Below are 18,641 nucleotides of genomic sequence, written 5' to 3' on the forward strand. Positions count from 1 at the left end.
AATAGAGACATGTCTAAGTGATCATGAGGTAATGGGGTATTTACTGTTGTACATGTTGGTTGCCTTCTCCTTTGTTTCCTATTACAAATGATGCTGCAGTAAACATCTTTAAACAGATATCTCTAACCCCTCATCTAATTATTGATGAGAACTTCTTTAAGATAAGGAACTAAGAAGAAAAAAGGGAAGAAGGGAGAAAGGAAGGGAGGGAGAGAGGGAGAGGGAGGGAGACAGAGAGGGACAGAGGGAGGGAGGGAGACAGAGACGGAGGGAGGGAGGTCATTACCTAGCTCCACCCTGAAAGAAAACTAGAAATGACCCACAGACATAAATGTGTCCATTCTCAGCTTGCAGAAGAACCTGCTACATGACACTCTCACCTTCCCACTCCAATGCATCTACAACATGAGCTTAAGAAATTGTGACAATAGCTTATTTGTCAGATTTAATTTTGTCACTCATCTATGGTATTTTTTTTTTTTCACCTGCAGATATTTAACTCTATGTGGCAACTGGACATAAAGCATTCTGAGGAAAAGCAAAATTAAAACTCCCAGAAATCAAACAGAAAGTAAAATCTTTAAGAAAAGGACCAAAATTAATAAAAAAATATAGAATTTAAAACTTTGGTCACAATGAAGAGATGGCGATATGACAGAACTCTTAGGTTAACAATGTAAACCTTCACTTTCAATTTCTCATACTTTTTGTCTCCAGCTGAACAAAATAAAAGCCTAGGAGGAAGCACATTGAGGCTTTTAGAATAGAGGACGCAGTATGTTAGACCCTGGGCATTCTAAGGGCTTGCATCCCCAAACCTTTTCCAAGAAGCATACTGAGATTTTCACGCATCCCCAGATTCAAACATACCACTCTGTGCTTTTCTCCGCTGAACGTACACAGGACAAAGAACAGGGGATGACCACCTCCCCTGGCTGTGTGGCAGGACGTGGCTTCCTCAGCAGCTGAGCAGCTCACTTCCCGCTACTTTCATCCAGATGTGTGCCTCAGCAGAATCACTATCACTATATACTACAGATCTCAGGGGTCCCTGCAAAGAGTCGAAACCACAAATGCTAATGGCCATCTACAAGAGTGAGCAGGACTGAGGACACAAGGGTCTGAACCACCGAGGAAGGTGTCACAGCACCCTGGCACCTGTCGGGGCTCCTTGCTTGCCTACTCAGAGGCAGTTCTATGTTAATGTACACACTGTTCTATCAAGCATTGTTATTTTCTTTCTTAGCGGATATCAGACTGAAAGCAGCACAGAAAAAGGGAGGGGATATAGGGGATCGGGGCCACAGGAAACATGATAGCTCTGCAGGTAGGAGAGTTCCCAGGGAAATTATCGAAAACACATGCATGCTCTTTCCCTCTCTCCCCCTCCCCCGCCGTCTCTCCCTCTCTCCCCCTCATCTTTCCCTCTCTCCCCCCGCCATCTCTCCCCCCTCCCCCTCATCTATCCCTCTCTCCGCCCGTCTCTCCCTCTCTCCCTCTGTCTCTCCCTCTCTCACACACACAGAGCTGGCTAAGTGGGGCCTCCTCAGCTCCCAACGTGAGAACTTCTAAGCAGGTTGCCCCCTTAGCTTCTAGACCACTCCTGTCCGCAGGCCACCCCGTGGCTACTGCTGTTCTGTCTCCTTCGTGGCCCCTTGTCCTCTATCTGCCCAGATTTTCTTTTGGCTCTCTCTTCCATCTGCATCACAGGGTACAAATTCAGAAGCTGACAGGAACTAGTCAGGTGGGCACTGTGGCGACCAAGACAGCACTCCCCGGGCCCAGGGAGGCAGCCCCCGACTCAGCTGCCCGGCTCCTGCCAGCGGTCGCTGTAATGCACTGTGGGCCGCAGGTTGCTGCAGAGTCTGGTTTTTCAAAGAGGAGCTGGAAGTTTACATGAAATTGCCTAGTTTTAAAACATTGGTAAATAAATTTAAAAATCTAAAAACAGGGGATGGGCCAAACAAAACAAGTTCACAGGCTGTTGGTCTGGAGCAGCTCCCACGGCTCCAAGGAGCCCTGGTCCTCCGGAAACCAGGGCTTCACCAGCAGGGAATACAAAGTCCCCAGAAGGTGGCTTCTGACAGGGTCTCTCATAGGCCTCAGACCCTCAGGTCCACTCTTAGGCAGGACATTGCATCCACTGGGCCCGTTGGCTACCTCCAATGATGTCCACGCCCTTCAATGACTCCTCCCAGCCTGGTCTCCTTCCTGCTCTGCCCCAGCTTGTCCTGCTGCCTAGGTCCTGTCCCACGTCCCTTCTTGCTCTGAGCACTTTCCCTTGGCCTCTCCCTTCAGACCAGGGAGCCACCAGCCCTGCATGGCTGACTTCCCAGTCTGTGTTCTGAGAATTTACTTCCACCTATGGCAGAATTATCCCAGAAGGAAATGAGACATTTACGTGAATGAATGCATCCATGAATGAAGTGTCTACTGAACTCCTGGAGCCAGACTCCTGGGTGCCATGGTAGAGTCCCCCCGACCCCAACATCCTAGCCCCACGACACCACCCAATTAGCTAGAGTTCCACAGAACCACCATGATGTCTCCTGGTTTTGCTTCTTCCTTTCAGGGTCAATACCTTCATTGGGGCATCACTCAGCTTGCTACTAGATGAGCAAAACAGCCTCTGAGGTGCCTCCCAGCATCACCCTTTTTCACCAGCCTCTGGATTGGCAGTTCTTAGATTTTGTGTGCATTAGACTCACCCAGGGAGTTTGTTAAAGATGCAGATTTCTGGGTTCTGCTACCACCAAGATTCTGATTCTGTAAGGCAGGGCACAAAATGTGCTTTTTTTTTTTTTGGTTTTGGAACATGCATTTTGACAAGCTTCCCAGGTTGTTCTGATGAAGGTGCTTTGGAAAACACGGTACTGGACTGTAGTCTTTCCAAGACACAAATCTGACAGTGTCTTCCTTGCTTCAGTGGCTCCTCACAGCCTCAGGAATAGTGTAGGGATAGGAGGTAGGCCCCAGAGTTCATTCCAATTTCACAGCTACCTACAGGTTACTCACACAGGCCTGCTCTCTCTCACTCTGCCTTTGCACATTTGGCCAGGAGCACCTGTACTCAGCTGCCTCCTTGACCATTCCTGCTTTCTTTAAAGGATGAACTCAGATGCCACCTCTTTTAGGGGGTCTTCCCCAACTCCAAGCTGGATTGGGTTCCTGTACTCTAGTCTCTCACACTACCCTTCCATAAACGATCTCTAATTCATTTGTTTAACAAACACATACGTAGTGATTACTATGTGCCAGGTACTGTTCCGGGTGTTTTATAAATATTAGTTCGCTGAATCCTTTGCCAACCCTATGAAATACGAACTATCATTGTCCCCATTTTACAGATGGGGAAACCATGGCACAGAGAGGGTAAAGAAGTTGCCTGTGGTCACATAGCTGGTAAGTGGCAGGACAAGGATTTGATCCAGGCAGTCTGAATCCAGAGCCCACGTTCTTTCTGACCCCGCTGTGCTGCTGCCTCTTACCTGTCCCAGCACACAGCACCTGGTATTCCAGGGTGTCGGCTTGTGATTCTTCTCCACTGGACAAAGAGCTCCCTGGGGCCCTTGAGGGATTAAACTCTCAGCCTGGGGCCTAACACACAGTGGAAACTAAAGAACATTTGCTAAAGAACAAAGTTTCACATACTCATGGCACTGGATCAATGAGAAAAGACAAAATTCACAAAACCTCAGAGTTTAAAGAGACTTTAAATGGGATCAGACTCAATGACCTGTCCAATACTTTACTCTTCAAAGAGCAGCCCTCCAGAGTTTGTAGACTCCGGTGATGGAGAACACACCATCCATTCCACCTCTGCATGGCACTGACTTTCAGGAAGTTCTACCATATGCTTAACTGAAATGTGTCTCCATGTTCACCACCTCTTGCAGAAAGGGCCCTTCAGATATTGACGACAACCCTGACTCTCATTTTTGCAGGTTAGCCCTCCTCTCTTCCTCTTTTCCCACTGGGAATCTGAATCTCCAGTTCACCTTCAGCATTCCCTTTGACTCTGCTCTAGCCAATCGGGGCCCTGACCAGGAGGGAAACCCCAGATATGCGTGCCATGTGCTCAGTATAAATTAACCCCATCATGGCCAACGCACTCTGATTAAGAACACATACATGCGTGATCTATTTCAAAAGCTTCCCCCACCAAGTGGCTGAAGTAACGTAAAGTCTGGAAACTTCTGGAAAACCAGGAGCCCTGGTTTCTGATGATGGTGCACTATGATGGAACTCTGAGCTGGTTTGCTTAAAAGGTTTATGTTGGCTATGCTTCCATGAGCCAAGGGTTTTCCCATATCTCCGTTCTCACAGCAACCTTGCAAAACCGCAATAATTAACTCTATTTTACAGAAGAAGGAATAGGACACACAGCCACTTAGCAGGGAAGCTGACATTCAAATTACGATTCTAGAGCCTGCGTGCTCCTGTCACACCACCATTTTGGGAATGGTGGTCAGAACATGGAGAAATGAGCACAAAATCAGCATTAAGAAAATGCAAGGGCCAAGGAGGGAAGTGAATGACTACAAATGAGCACAAAAAGCAGAAATATAACTCATGATTTCTAAGTCTTCACATCCTGACAGTCTTTCCTTGCTGCACTAAAGGAGTCCTTTAATTTGAAGTTATTTTTCCACTTGTATGTATTTTAACTACAATAACCGAAAATATCTATGCCTTGCCTGTTCCCTTCTACAATTCAAACATCGGGAATTTCAGAATGTTTCACCTTCCAAACACAAAACATTAAAGACTTGAAAACATAAATGGAATTATTTTTATTAAAGACTATTAGCATATAGCAAGTCATTGGCACCTTTTAAGATGAATATATTTTGAGAAACTGTGAACAGTATCTTAATCTTTTCTGTATTTCCTTACTACCCCCACTTCCACAGTGTAGAAAAATGTCAAACACACATAAGCATTTAATAAATATATGTGGGTTCACTACATACTTTCTGTATCCAGAGGAAGACATACTTATTTAAGCAATCTGATTTTTGAATCGTAACCTGGGCTATTTCTTTTTCATATTCAAAACATCAGGAAAAGAAAACTACCAACAAGACCAAATAAAATATATGGATCATTTCAGATAACAAAGCCATACTCTTTACTTAAAGCATGAGAAAACCGAGTTATACTTGGTTGCCTCAAATATGTTACTTAAAGTAATTATATATGCTAATTTTGTATTCAAAAATAAGTAAAAAGAAATGGTAAAGAAAAAAGTCCATATATTTTAAGATAAGAATGAGAACATAGGTGGTATATAGGCGTAAACCTGTGCGTTACGAATTAGTGCCGTTTCTTACAGCATAATAATAAGCAACCAATAAAGCAACTAAATAAATGGAGCAATTAAACTCACTTCTACAGAAATGGGGAAATTCCAAAGTTACAGTTTACCTAAAAGAAGAGCAGTAAGAACGTCCATATCTTAATATCTTTCCGATCTCCAACGTATCCAAGAATAAAGAGCTCAGACCCAGACAGGCTAATTTACCCTGCAAAATTTTCCTTAAAAAAGTATGGCTGAAAATTGGCTTTCCTAAAACAGAAGGTACTTTCAGAAGAGTTATATAAGCAAAACACACAGGCCAATTGGGTGACGTGGAAACCAGCTCATGCAAGAGAAATGCCACAAACACAAGTAACACACATTCACGTCTCAGAACCTGTCAGCCTCTCAAAATAAAATCAGGGTTGATTGTAACATCCTACCTCTCCAACCAAAGGATGGAAAATTTTTAATGAAAATTTATAAACAATTAAACTACTGAAAATCTTACCACACTTTTTGGAAAGGATTCATATTTTACAATTCATTTGCCATCTGGAATATTTTTAAACTTCTGATGCCCACCTTCTTTTGACCTCTTTTCCAATTCTGGAAGGATAAAACGAGTATTTTTAATTCTTTTTACTATTAGAAATAGCCTGTCATATGCATGTGCATGGAAATATGTCACAATTGGAAGTGAATCAGGGAAACTTCCTCAAGGCCTCCTCTCTTGAAACCACCTCTTCCTAGAGCCAAGCCTTCCCCATGTTCCTCTGCACTCATAACATCCCACTTACTGAGCCACCTGCCCTCCTTCCCATCATTCAATCTGCAACAGAAATGCCCCTCCTCACACAGCTGTCCTGGGTGGTGTGGGTGCCAACTGCTTGTCTCCCGCCCATCAGGGTGAGGTGGTTAAATGGAGAGAAGGCAGGTGACAGCAACAACACAATTCCTGGCATCACACAGATGTTTTCTCAGCTTCAAATACACAGCAACAGAAGGAAAGAAAATAAGGGTCCATCTGCTTTTTAGAGCAGGCATGGATTCATGCATTCAGCAGACATTTACAAAATATTACTATGTGCTGGGCGGTGCTGGTTCCTGGGATACAGAGAGAAACAGGACGTGGTCCTGCTCTCAACGAGCAGACAATCTGGTAGAAGGAAAAGACACAAGAACTGAAAATTATACTAGTGCATGGTTAGTGAAAGGAGGAGGCCGGGTGTGGTGGTTCAAGCCTGTAATACCAGAACTTAGGGAGGCCGATGTTCTTACTGCTCTTCTTCTTCTAGGTAAACTGTGACTTTGGAATTTCCCCAAAACGGAGTTTAATTGCTCCATTTATTTAATTGCTTTATTGGTTGCTTATTATTGTGCTGTAAAAAATGGCACTAATCCATAATGCACAGATTTATGCTTAGGTAACACTTATGTTCTCACTTGAGGTCAGGAGTTTGAGACCAGCCTGGGCAACATGGTGAAACCCTGCCCTGTCGCTATAAAAATACAAAAAATTAGCTAGGTGTGGTGGTGCACGCCTCCAGTCCTAGCTACCCAGGAAGCTGAGGTGGGAAGATTACCTAAATTCCTAAACTCGGATGTTGAGTCTGCAATGAGCTGTGATCGTGCTACTGCACTCCAGCCTGGGCAACAGAGTAAGACCCTATTTCAAGAAAAAAATGGGGGAAAGAAGGAAGGGAAGGAGGGAGGGAGACAGGTTCAAGGATTCAGGGCATCCTGATGTATATAAAAGAAGCACCAAACCCTTAAGTATTCCTGGAAGGGTCCTAGAGGAGAAAAGGCAAGGGCCGAAAGGGAAAAAATGAGAGGCAGTGAGGAGGAGAACGCTCTTGGCAAAGGAGCACCAGGATCTGAGCACAGCAGAAGCAGAGAGGGGCCACAGGAGGGCAAGGGGCCTCCCAGAAGACCATGGGCCACCACTGAGGGGTTGCCACTAAGGAGGTCCTGGGGCCAGATCCGTGTCTGAGAACAGCCACTCTTAGGTGAGCTGTAGTGTGCACAGATTTGGGGCCTGGCCTGAGCCTACGAATCTCAGTGGAGGATGCTGCATGGTGAGGCCCGTGGCCTGGCTTTATCAGAGTTCTCCTGCCTCGTCACACGGGATTTCCCATGCAGCCCCTGCTGCCTGGGGGGTGAGTTTGATACTGTTGACCTAATCTCCCCACCCTCCCCCAAACAACTCCAGCCCCGCGGCTGACTGAACGCTAAACAGACACCCAACTTGCAAGGACCCAATCAAAGGGCCAAACACCTCTGCTCTGTGTGGCTCAGCATAAGAAGTCAAGCAGGGCCACTCAGTGTCTCCATCTGGTGAATCTGAACAAAAAATCTGGGAATAACCAGGCAGTTCAGGAATTCATGCAAAAGTCAAAAGAGCACACAGAATACTGCTCAGTGGTTTAGGATCCCTCCTTGCAACCGGCCACTGTGAACGCCAACAATAAAAAGACTTTGCTGTCTTCAGCTTCATTGTTCATTTATAAAACAAGGCTTTGGGGCCTCCTTGTTTCCTATGAAGCCCACACCCTCCCACGACCTGCGGTGCCCAGCTCTACTCACAGAACTGCAGGCTGAGGCTCACAAAGGCCAGCAGCGCAGCCAGGGCCAGCAGCAGCAAGAAGCGGTTGCGGAAAAGCATTATTAAGTATTCTATTTTCTCTTCATGGTTTCACCTCAAATCAGGAACATGTCCTGTGAATAAAGCAGAGGTGGTAAATGAGTGTTTAGAGGTGGAAAACTAAATTTGTCAACTGAAAATAACCAAATTTGTCAACTGAAAATAATGTGATTAGCCCAGTCCCATGGCAGGGAAGCATGCATCTCTAGCTGGAGAACAACAGCATGCTCTATGATTAGGCTTTGCCCCCAAATAAGCCCAAGCGAGAATGCTCCCTTCAAGTTAGTAAGCAAAAACCAGTTCATGAATGCTTTGTTCATCTGACATCAATAGGGAATGAGATATTTTACAGACATGACCTTCCCAAGGAAAAACACAAAGGATGTTTATTGAGTATTTACAATGTGCTCGACAATGAGGGAAATCTTCACATGGACTCATCTTGCTGTGACCTTTAACCTTTAAATGTTCAACGTTTTCTGATGGACATTCTGCTGAAATGATCTTGGTATTCTTTAATTGTAATTGTTAATCTGAACAACAGTCATTGCAACATGTCCCACAGTAATGCCTTGGGGGATCGTTTGGGTGTGCAAAAGGATTTGCTCCTACACTGACTAGCCCCATCTGCTAATTGAGACCTCCCTTCATCCTGGACCACTAAGCCTGTTTCAGCTGTATCCATGGGTCTTCTGCAAGCCTCGGCCTGCCTATTCAAAATTCCCCTAACCACATTAGAAGTGTGCAAAAGGACTTTTTAAAAAAGCTGAATAAGGTCCTAAATGTCCCTTCTATGAAAAAAAAAAAAAAAATGAATGACTACTATAACTTTTACCCTAACAGTTTTAGAAGTCAAGTTTATTTCCTGGTTCTCTTTGAGATTTTAAAGAGAACTTGCAAACCATATTCTCTTTAGAAAAGGTTCTTAAACTACAGTTAGATTGTAACGGTAATTTCAAACTTGAATCTTTTCCCCATTCAAATATAATCTTCTTCAGAGACCAGACAGACAAAATCAGATAAAAGCTCACCTGCTAATGTGTGAGGGCTGCATAACTGTGAATATAACTGAATATAGCCATTGAGCTGTACACCTGGGGTGAATCCTATCTCAATAAGCTATACTATGAAAAGCACATCTTTTGGGAATGAAGCAGGAGCCAGACTCCCAGAGCCCCTTGCCTACCACCTCCTCCCCAAGGGCCCAGTAGGTGACTTTGAAAACCCACTTATTTAAGGGACCTGTCAGACTTTCTACCAAAAGAGAACATTTGCTAACAGATTGATGAAAACACACTTGCACCTTAGGTTTGCGCTTGTGTGTCCAGCAACCAGCATCTCTGTTAACAAACAGATCCCAATTTCATTTTATTTATTGATTTTGTGGTTTTGTAACTCTATTTGGCATATGTGACAATCAGCAGTTAGTTCTCATCCACATCGACTAGATTTTTGAATGTGGTAACAGGTACATAGGTAACCAAATATAGAGCTTGTTTGTTGAAACTTCATCCTCATTACGTTTCCTGGATAGCTGTGCATGATGGTATGGGACGTGCCTTAGTCCTCTGGCCCAGACAACTTTGTTGAACCTGGCATGAATGTGCACATCTGGAGTCCCCCTCTCCTTCAATCTCTCTGAGTGCTGGAGAGGCACGCTTCTTGAAGCCCCTTCTTGAATATGCTTCTTGAATATGCTTGTGAATATTGATGGTGTATTTTCAGGTCACCATCTTGTTAATGGCGGAATGGCTCTTCTTCTTGCCACCCTTCTTTGTGGGAGCCATTCTCCCAGGCCCAAGATGGAAAGGAAGAGCTTGAGGGAAACATTTCTGTCCCATGAGTCACTATCCCTAACCAAGAGTCAGTGCCTCCATGCCCCAAGCTCAGTACTATACATACACATGTTCTCCTGCACATCCCTCCCTCTGCAGCTCTGGTGCGAATCTTGTCTTCAGGTCTCTCACTCTGGGCCTGGGAAGCCACTGTGCTGGCCCTGGGGAATCACCCACCCCCGGTTTCTGATGCCGCGTGGTGTCTTTTGTGTCATCACCTCAGAGGCCGAACTGCCTGCTGGTTGCCCTGCGTTTGCATGTGGGAGGCGAGGGCCTTGTTTCTGCTGCTGGGTCATGTCTTGTCCCTCAACTACTTCCTGCTTCCATGCTCTTAAGGGATTTTCCCCTCCCTGTCTCGTGGGAGAGGCCAAAAGTACAGCTAAGTATGTTTCCTATGGTCTTACTTGATACTGTATTTTCTTCTTTCTTTCTTTTTTTTTTTTTTGAGACAGAGTTTTGCTCTTGTAGCCCAGGCTGGAGTGCAGTGGTGTGATCTTGGATCACTGCAACCTGAGTCTCCTGGGTTCAAATGATTCTACTGCTTCAGCCTCTCAAGTAGGTGGGATTGCAGGTGCCTGCCACCACACACCCGGCTAATTTTTGTATTTTTAGTAGAGACAGGGTTTCACCACATTGGCCAGGCTGGTCTCGAACTCCTGACCTCAGGTGATCTGCCTGCCAAAGTGCTGGGATTACAGGTGTGAGCCACTGTGCCCGGCTGACACTGCCTTTTCATAAGGGATTAGCCGCAGTATGGTTTACAGTTGTCTTCAGGCGGGCATTCGGTGGAAACAGTGGCTACTTGCTATAAGTCTCGGTTTTATAGCATGGTAAATTGTTGCAGTAACAGCCCCCAATTTTTTCATGCCCTTTGTATCCATGGGCTTACCTGGTCTTTTACTATACTGACTTTTGGCTTGGCCAAGGAACTTGTTTTGGCCATGGGACAATAGCAAATGTGTTGCAAGCAGGGACTTGAAAAGTACTTATGCACTGGGGCTTGTCTTCCTTTGCTACTTTTGCAACACTGAGACCACCATGTGAAGACCCTAGGCCAGACTGCTGGGGCATGAGAGACCACATGGAGCCAAGGTAAGCAGTCCCTGCTGAGGCTCCCTTCAAACAAACTGTGGTGACAGTTTGCTGTCACCATACCTGTGAATGAGGCCATCCCAGATCACCCTGCTCCAGCCACGCCACCAGCAGATGGTTATCAGTGCTCTGCCCAGACTAAAAGAACTGCATGGCCAGTCCCCAGAATTATAAGCAAATATAATGGTTGCTATTTTAAGCCAGTAAGTTTTGGGAACTTGATACAAAGCAAAATCTAACTGATACAATCAACAGGAAATGCCTTGCATCTTCACCAGGAAATTCTAAGCCAGGATCTAGATCTCAATATCTTCATCTGTAAGCACGACATGAAAATCTCCATCTTGTCTATGTTCTTTAATGTGTGGAGTGCTTTTTGGGAAAGCAGCTATATTTAGTTTCAGATTCAAATCTGTTAGGTTAACCAGATGGCTGGGATCGTGTAACTGCCTGACTGCTTCCAGTCTGCACTGCTGACATCTCCACCTATCTGTGACTTTTCATTTGCTGAACAGTGGGAACATCCACCGTTTCCCCTTGATACTCTCTGGGGTCTGCACCCTCCCACTTCTGACTCTCCTCTGATAGCCTCTAGCATGGTCAGCATTTCCATTATTTCTACTTGTGCTAGGGACTAGTCTGGTGTGATCACAGCCCTACGGGTGTATGTACACAGCCTGGCCAGAGGAACACCGAATCCCAGGATACCTTCTTTTGGAGCCCATTTCACTAGAAAACTTGAAGATAATGATCATACTTTAGTCTTGGTTTTTTAAAATAGCTAAATAATGATGATAGAATCCAAAATCCACATGGATTTGAAGAAGTTTGCAGCTGAAGCTAGGATCCCAAGGAGTAGGGGGGTGTGTGTGTGTACACGTGCATGTGCCTGTGTCCAACATGGGAAGTGGAGTGTGTGGTTCTGCTGCTGTAGGTGTTTCTTTGCTGGGGACACTTCAGTGGAAGAGACTGAAAGGAGCCCTAATGTGGTGTAAAGGATGAGGCTCTAGAGATGGGCAGATCTGTGTTCAATTCCTAGCTCTGCTGCTTATTTTCTGTGTGTCTGGACAACTGGCTCCACTTCTCTGAGCTGCAGGATCCTGCTTTTTAAATAAGACTGAGGATAAGAGACAAAAGAGCAGGTGGCAGTGGGGAGCAAATCTCACAACAGGCAGAGCCCTACTGTTGAGCAGATATGTACTATGTCTGACTTCCACACTCAGGAAGAATCACACAGACACCTATACCACAATCTAAACACAAGGAGTTGCCCTTTTCCTTGAACTATTGCTTCTACTCCATGCTATGGCTCTGCTTTCAAATCCTGGCCACTGGCCCCTCCCCTACTCACTGGCCCCATCCCATCCATCAGGGTAGGCAGCCACGTCTGCAACCATGTTCATGGCTCCTCTGCCACTGTGAGCCTTCCTGGGGGCTGACTCAGCTGTTGTGTTCCTGCCTTGCCCTAGGTTTTCCAGCCTGGAACATCTGCCTCAGCTTCTGTTGGGCCCCACCCCAAGAAGATGAGGTACCAGCCAACTGGCTCTTTCTGGCACTGTGGTTCAATCTCCAGCCTGAGTTTTCCAGAGCTCCCTCTCCCCCTTTCCATCTCCAGGTAGGTAGGAGGCTCCTGCAGCCACTCAAGAAGTCACGCAGTCCTTGGTTCCCTTCCTGCCATCTTCCTGCACTTCTTTCCATAGGAGCTCTGCTCCTACCCCTGGGGTCTACAACAGCTCCTCAAGACATCTGGTGAGACTCATACAAGTCATGCCAGGCGACAGCCAGGATTCTGAGCCCAGAGCAGAACCCCCACAGCCTGCTTGCTCACAGCCCTAAAAATAAGATCCACAGGAAGAGTCCCTGCTTCACCAGCAGGGTGAGGTGCTATGGGATTACAGCTCCCACATCTTCTAATCCCCAAACATCTCTCAAGTCCCATCACCTTCTGTGGAAAAGATGCTCTTGGCTCAATATGGCATCATGACCAAATCCAATTCCCACAAATAATTCCGTGTAAACAACTGTTATATGTCCAGGCTGAACATAAAATAGTTGTCAGTCAGGTGGCAGGCGCCATGTCCGGCCGCGAAGGTGGCAAGAAGAAGCCACTGAAACAGCCCAAGAAGCAGGCCAAGGAGATGGACGAGGAAGATAAGGCTTTCAAGCAGAAACAAAAAGAGGAGCAGAAGAAACTCGAGGAGCTAAAAGCGAAGGCCGCGGGGAAGGGGCCCTTAGCCACAGGTGGAATTAAGAAATCTGGCAAAAAGTAACCTGTTCCTTGTGCCTGAGGAGATGGTGACCCTTTATTGCATCCGTATTTAAACCTTTCTATTCCCTGCCATAACATCTTTTGCCACGTATAGCTTGAATTAAGTGTTGTCTTGGAGCTGTTGTACATTTAAGAATAAACTTTTGTAAAAAAAAAAAAAAAATCTTACAGTGGCTCATCATCTCTTTAGTTGTTTTCACTAAGTCATTCCTACCATAACTGTGAATTTAAAGTAAAACCAGCTCAGAATCTTGCCAGTCTGCTCTTTGGTCCTTGTTCTACCCTAAACTTTGTATCACCTGAAATTAAATCAACTCATTTGAAAAAAAAAAAAAAATAGTTGTCAGTCATCACATGTCTGTTGGGCACAGCTGCAGTCCCCTGTGCTAAACCCACGTGGTAAGAATATCTGAAACCTAGAAATTGAATTATTACTCTGAATTCCTGATGAAACAGCAAAAACAAAACACAAAAACAGAAAACCCAGCTAACTCAATTCAACCTTATTACAAGTCTGAGCTGTGAAAGAAAAGATTTTAGAATACAATTTTGAAACACAGTACTAGTTAATAAGCAGTTCCCATTACATTATGATGAATACCATTTCTGAATTAAAAGGAAAAGAACATGTCAAAGGCATTTTTACAAGCTACCATTCTACCACCAGAGAGTTCCAGAGCCCAAGCCTTGGCCTATTTTTTACCTTGTAAGAGCTGAAAACACCACATTTAGTGACAAACTCTGGTCCAGGCTCTCCTTCAAAGTGTACAGAATTTAGGGTTTTAAACATGACCATAACTGCTAGAAATAAAATGTACAGTTACCTTTCATTTGTGCAGTTAAAATACCATTACCAAGAATAGAAAGATAGTATTAAAGAAAATGCTTCAGATGTATTCTACACGTTGATTTTTTTGGTCAGAATCATTTTGGCCTAAGTAAATACAGCATTATAATTGAAAAAAAAAAAAACCTTCAAGTCTGCAATTGTGAACAAAATATGAGTCAAGCAAAGGTAAAAGCTATATCTTAATAGTTCTCCTTCTCCAAAGTCACATCAAAGTGGAGTTTAATTGCAAAATCAAAGATGCTTGCCTAAGAAAAACCAGCCTTGAAGTCTGATGAAGATGGGCAGATTCCAGAGCCTCCTGGAAACCCCAGGAAGGCACCTGGGATGAAGGGGCTGTGAGTTCACAGCAGTTATTCACATTCCAGAGTTCTCCACTTAATTTGCAGGCTCATTTCTAAAAGCTGAAGCCAGTTCACGCACTCATTCAGTCAGTCAATTCAAAATAACATTTCCTGACAGCCAGTAGGTGCCAGGCACTGTTCTAAGTGGTAAGAACACAAGACACAGGATACATGACACCGTTTTTGTCATATGGAAGGTCCCAGCTGAAAAGGCACTAAAGTATTTATGGGAGAAATTATACAAGACCTAGGACTTGCTTTAATATGTTCCAGAGGGGCTGGGCATGGTGGCTCACACCTGTAATCCCAGTACTTTGGGAGGCCATGGCGGGCAGATCACTTGAGGACAGGAGTTCAAGACCAGCCTGGCCAACATAGCGAAACCATATCTCTACTAAAAATACAAAAAATTAGCCAGGCATAGTGGTATACACTTGTAATCCCAGATATTCAAGAGGCTGAGGCATAAGAATTGCTTGAGGCCCGGAGGTGGAGGTTGCAGTGTGCCGAGATGGCACCACTGCATTCCAGCCTGGGTGACAAAGAGAAACTTCATCTTGAAAAAAAAATTATATATATATTTATAATTTATATATTGTATATAATATACATAGCATATATATATATATATATATATATATATATATATATTCCGGAGGAGATAAAAAGTTCGAGGGGAATAGATGAAATAAGATTGGCAAAATGGTGACAATAGCTGAAGCAGGGTGACAGATCCTTGAGGGTTCATTATCTGCTCCTCTCTGCTTCTGTGTATGTCGGAAGTTAAAGGTGTTTTTTTTTTTTAGAAAAGTTTCAAGAAGTTTTTTTAAAAAAAGAAGTGTAGAGTCTGGTGAGGGAAGTAGGGAGTAAACAGATCACTAGGCTCTATCAAACCAGTGCTATCAGGAGGAAAGAAGACTGCATCCAGGCTAGGATACGGCAGATTGGTTTTCTGAAGTGGCAATGCCAGAACTTGATCTTGAAGAGCAGACTGGTGTTGGTGCATCGGTGATTGAATTTTAGGAAAACAGAATGAACTCAAGGGATGGTGTTAAAGGTGGTGGGGAGGTATTGGGTTGTGAAAGGAGCCAGAGAAGGAAGATGATACATCCAACACTGATACATGCAGGGAAGTGTTGTGCCTAGGGAAAGCCAGCTGCCCAGAGGCCACACAGGCGGAGCTGGGGCGCCCCTGCCATGTCTGGGTCTGCTGCTCCAAGGGGTGGGCTTGCCTGGCCCAGCCCCCACAGCCCTCTACCCAGGCCAGCTTCCCCACTGACCTCAAGGTGTCCTACCATTAGCGGCACCAGAAAACACACTCACTGATTCTCACTCCCTCCCTGGAGTGCCCTCTGGGCACTAAGCTGACTCAGCTGCAGGATGGAGTGGGAAGAGGGGTCTGATTGCAGGATCCATGCCACCAGGCAGGCCAGCTTGAAAGACAGGCCCACTTCATGGACCTACCCTTATTTTCTAGGGCCAGGGTCCTATCTCCTCCCAGCACCTGGCCTCCTTCGGGAATACTGGACAGGAGCAGGCCCAGAGGCCTCCCTGCCCCTCTCAGCAGGGGCAACATATTGAAGGATACCTAATAGTCACGAGGCATGGCTCCCCTGGAACATTCTGCACTTTGCCGCACCACAGACACTCCCAGGCACCTCTCTCACCTGGGGGTCTCCTCCTGAAAAGCAGCCTGTCTCCTACCCTAGGGTGGTGAGGGGTGATTTGACCTGTGTCACTGGCATGCCCAGATGTGATATGGAGTGGTAACAGCCACCTCTTGGCTGTGGGGAAGCCAGTGGGGAGCTGAGGTGGTGATATGGTTTGGATATGTGTCCCCTCCAAATCTCATGTTGACATGTGATCCCCAGTGCTGTAGGTGGGGCCTAGTGGGAGGTGTTTGGGTCATGGCAGTGGTTCCCTCATGAATGGTTCGGTGTTGTCCTCTTGGTGGTGAGTGAGCTCTAGCTCTGTTAGTTCATGTGACAGCTGGTTATAAAGAGCCTGGGACCTCCTCTTCTCTCCCTTGCTCCCACTCTCACCATGTGATACGCTGGCTCCCCCTTTGCCTTCCACCATGATTGTAAGCTTCCTGAGGCCTCAGCAGAAGCAGATGTTGGCACTATGCTTCTTACAGCCTGCATAACCGTGAACCAAATAAATTTTTCTTTATAAATTACCCAGTCTTGGGTATTCCTTTACAACACAAAATGGACTAACACAGGGGGTGTGCTGATCAGTGCTGCAGATTGATCCTGAAGCAGGCCCTGAATAAAGGACAGCACCAAACTCAATGTTCTTTGCCCTGCTTTAAGGACCTGTTATGATCTGGCCACACCCCACAAATCCCACCTCAGTTCCCAGTCATACCCACAATAGGCTGTTAAGTGCATGGGCCCAGGGTCAACTGGCTAGGTCTAGAGTCCTGCTGTACCTGATAATGAGCCAGTTTCCCCATCTAAGATGTGAGAACAATCACTGAGCCCATTTCATAGGTTGTATAGGGAGGGAGTCGTGGGGTTAAGATATGTTAGGAACATGGTACAGTGCCTAGCCTCTGATAAGCTCTCAGTAAGTATTAACGGTGATTTTGCTGATGGTTTTAATACCCACCAGCCATGAGTGAGCTACTTACCCTACTTCTCCCTTGTCTTTGTTCCCTCTCCCCAACTCTAGAAATAGAATCTCCACTGGACCATGCCAGAGAAAGTCAGAGTTTGAAGAGGTTTTAAATATCATTTGGTTCAAACGCCTTCATTTACCTGAAGAGAGGCCAGGGCAGGTCAGAGGGGCAAAAGGCTCCACGCTGCTCATGGAGGCTGGCCTGCATGGCTGAAACCCTTGCTTCACATTCAGAGTGGTACCCAGCAATCTGCCCTTGTCACGTTCTTCTTCACTATAGCAGACATACTATGTGGCAGATGCTTCTAACTGCTCCAAGTGTCTATTCCTTCCTTCCTCTTATGAACAGAACCCTCTGGATTTTAGCTGGATACATGACCATCCAGCTAGAGAGAATATTTCCTAAACTCCCTTGCAACTGGTTGTAGTGATGTGATCAAGTTCTTCCAATGAGTCGTGATTGGACGTAATATGGCCATTCCAGATCAAAAGGAAGCTGCCTGCCCCAGCCCATCCTGACTTTTTTCTTCTCCTATTCCAGGCTCTGAAACACTGGCATGATGAGGAGCAACTTTCACCATGCAGATGGAAGCAACATCCTAGTGGATGACAGAGAAGGACCCTAGATGACCCCAAGGGGCAAGGCCACCCATTCCTTGATTGCCTTCCAGCTCAAATCAATTTGGGAGAGAGAAATTAATCTCACAGCATTTTAATCCATTGTTATTTCACTTCTGTTTAAGCAGACAAACCAATTTCCGATCTAGAATTTGCTGTTAGCAGAACGCTGGTACTTTTCATGGGGCTCCCTTCTGGAAGTGTAATGAGTAAGTGCACAGGCGTTCATGAGCTGCATTAGGCAGAAAACCTCGTCGCTGACCAGGCTGAATACCACTCTTAGATGTGATATGAGACACTGTTGTGGTCATCTTTGTTCTTTTTGCACTTTAGTTTTTGTTTTATCTTAAATAATTCATGTATCTATAAAGATGGCTTGGCTGCAGGTAACAGAAAACCCTAGCAAGCAAAGAGACTCATCCACATTCCCACATGACAAGCCATCATATTAAGACAGCAGCTCCAAGGCTAGTTGATTCAGCAACTCCAAGCATCAATGGGAAGCCAAGAGCTTTCCGTGTCTGTCCTCTTACTAGGCTGGCCTCTCTCAGGGTTGCAAGCTGGCAGCCACACTGCCAGGTATCACAGCCATACTCAGCCATGGGCAAAGGCAGAAGGGATAACTCTGTTCATCTCTGCTAGAAGCAAAGAAGCCTTCTCCAGAAACCCCTCCCCCCAGGCTGCCCATCGCATCTCACTGGCTGAAGTGTGTCATGTGCCCACACCCAAACCAATCACTGACACTGGGAATGGACACAACGACTGGGTGGAACCAATCAGGATGCACCTCCTGGCAGAGGCCCATGCAGGGATAGAATGGGCAGAGGCCTGAATAGAGTCAGGGCTCTGTTAGGAATAAGTGAGCAAGGGGATGTTTGCGACAACTCACAACTGGAGAAGGTGTGACAACATGCACAATTATTCTAAAATATTATTCTCAAACACAGTCATCTGATGACAGTACCACAACTTTTCAGATCCAATAATCAAAACACATACAGTCATAATTATATGTTTGAAAAACATCAGTGCTGGTTTGCTCAGGTGTAATTCAGCAGAGACAAACAGTAG

The 18,641-nt window shown here is 45.5% G+C and overlaps 2 protein-coding genes across 3 annotated transcripts in view; one reads left to right on the plus strand and one right to left on the minus strand.

Moving 5' to 3' along the window:
• The window catches only part of PXYLP1 (2-phosphoxylose phosphatase 1), a 62,912-nt gene that overhangs the window by 25,872 nt on the left and 18,399 nt on the right, over positions 1–18,641 (minus strand). Inside the window, exon 2 of one of the 2 annotated variants that reach the window (XM_003265316.3) lies at positions 7,886–8,017. In XM_003265316.3, coding sequence (XP_003265364.1) covers positions 7,886–7,964 — 79 coding nt within the window. In that variant the 5' untranslated portion in view covers positions 7,965–8,017. Of the gene's footprint in view, positions 1–5,427; positions 5,538–7,885; positions 8,018–18,641 lie in introns of those variants that run through there. The other variant, XM_003265319.3, reaches the window with a different exon arrangement.
• Positions 12,937–13,476, plus strand: LOC115836319 (translation machinery-associated protein 7). The gene has a single exon (XM_030816736.1). The coding sequence runs from the start codon at positions 12,946–12,948 to the stop codon at positions 13,138–13,140; it is 195 nt and encodes a 64-aa protein (XP_030672596.1). The 5' UTR covers positions 12,937–12,945; the 3' UTR covers positions 13,141–13,476.

Source organism: Nomascus leucogenys, chromosome 8, assembly GCF_006542625.1.
Source record: "Nomascus leucogenys isolate Asia chromosome 8, Asia_NLE_v1, whole genome shotgun sequence".
Lineage (NCBI taxonomy): Eukaryota > Metazoa > Chordata > Mammalia > Primates > Hylobatidae > Nomascus > Nomascus leucogenys.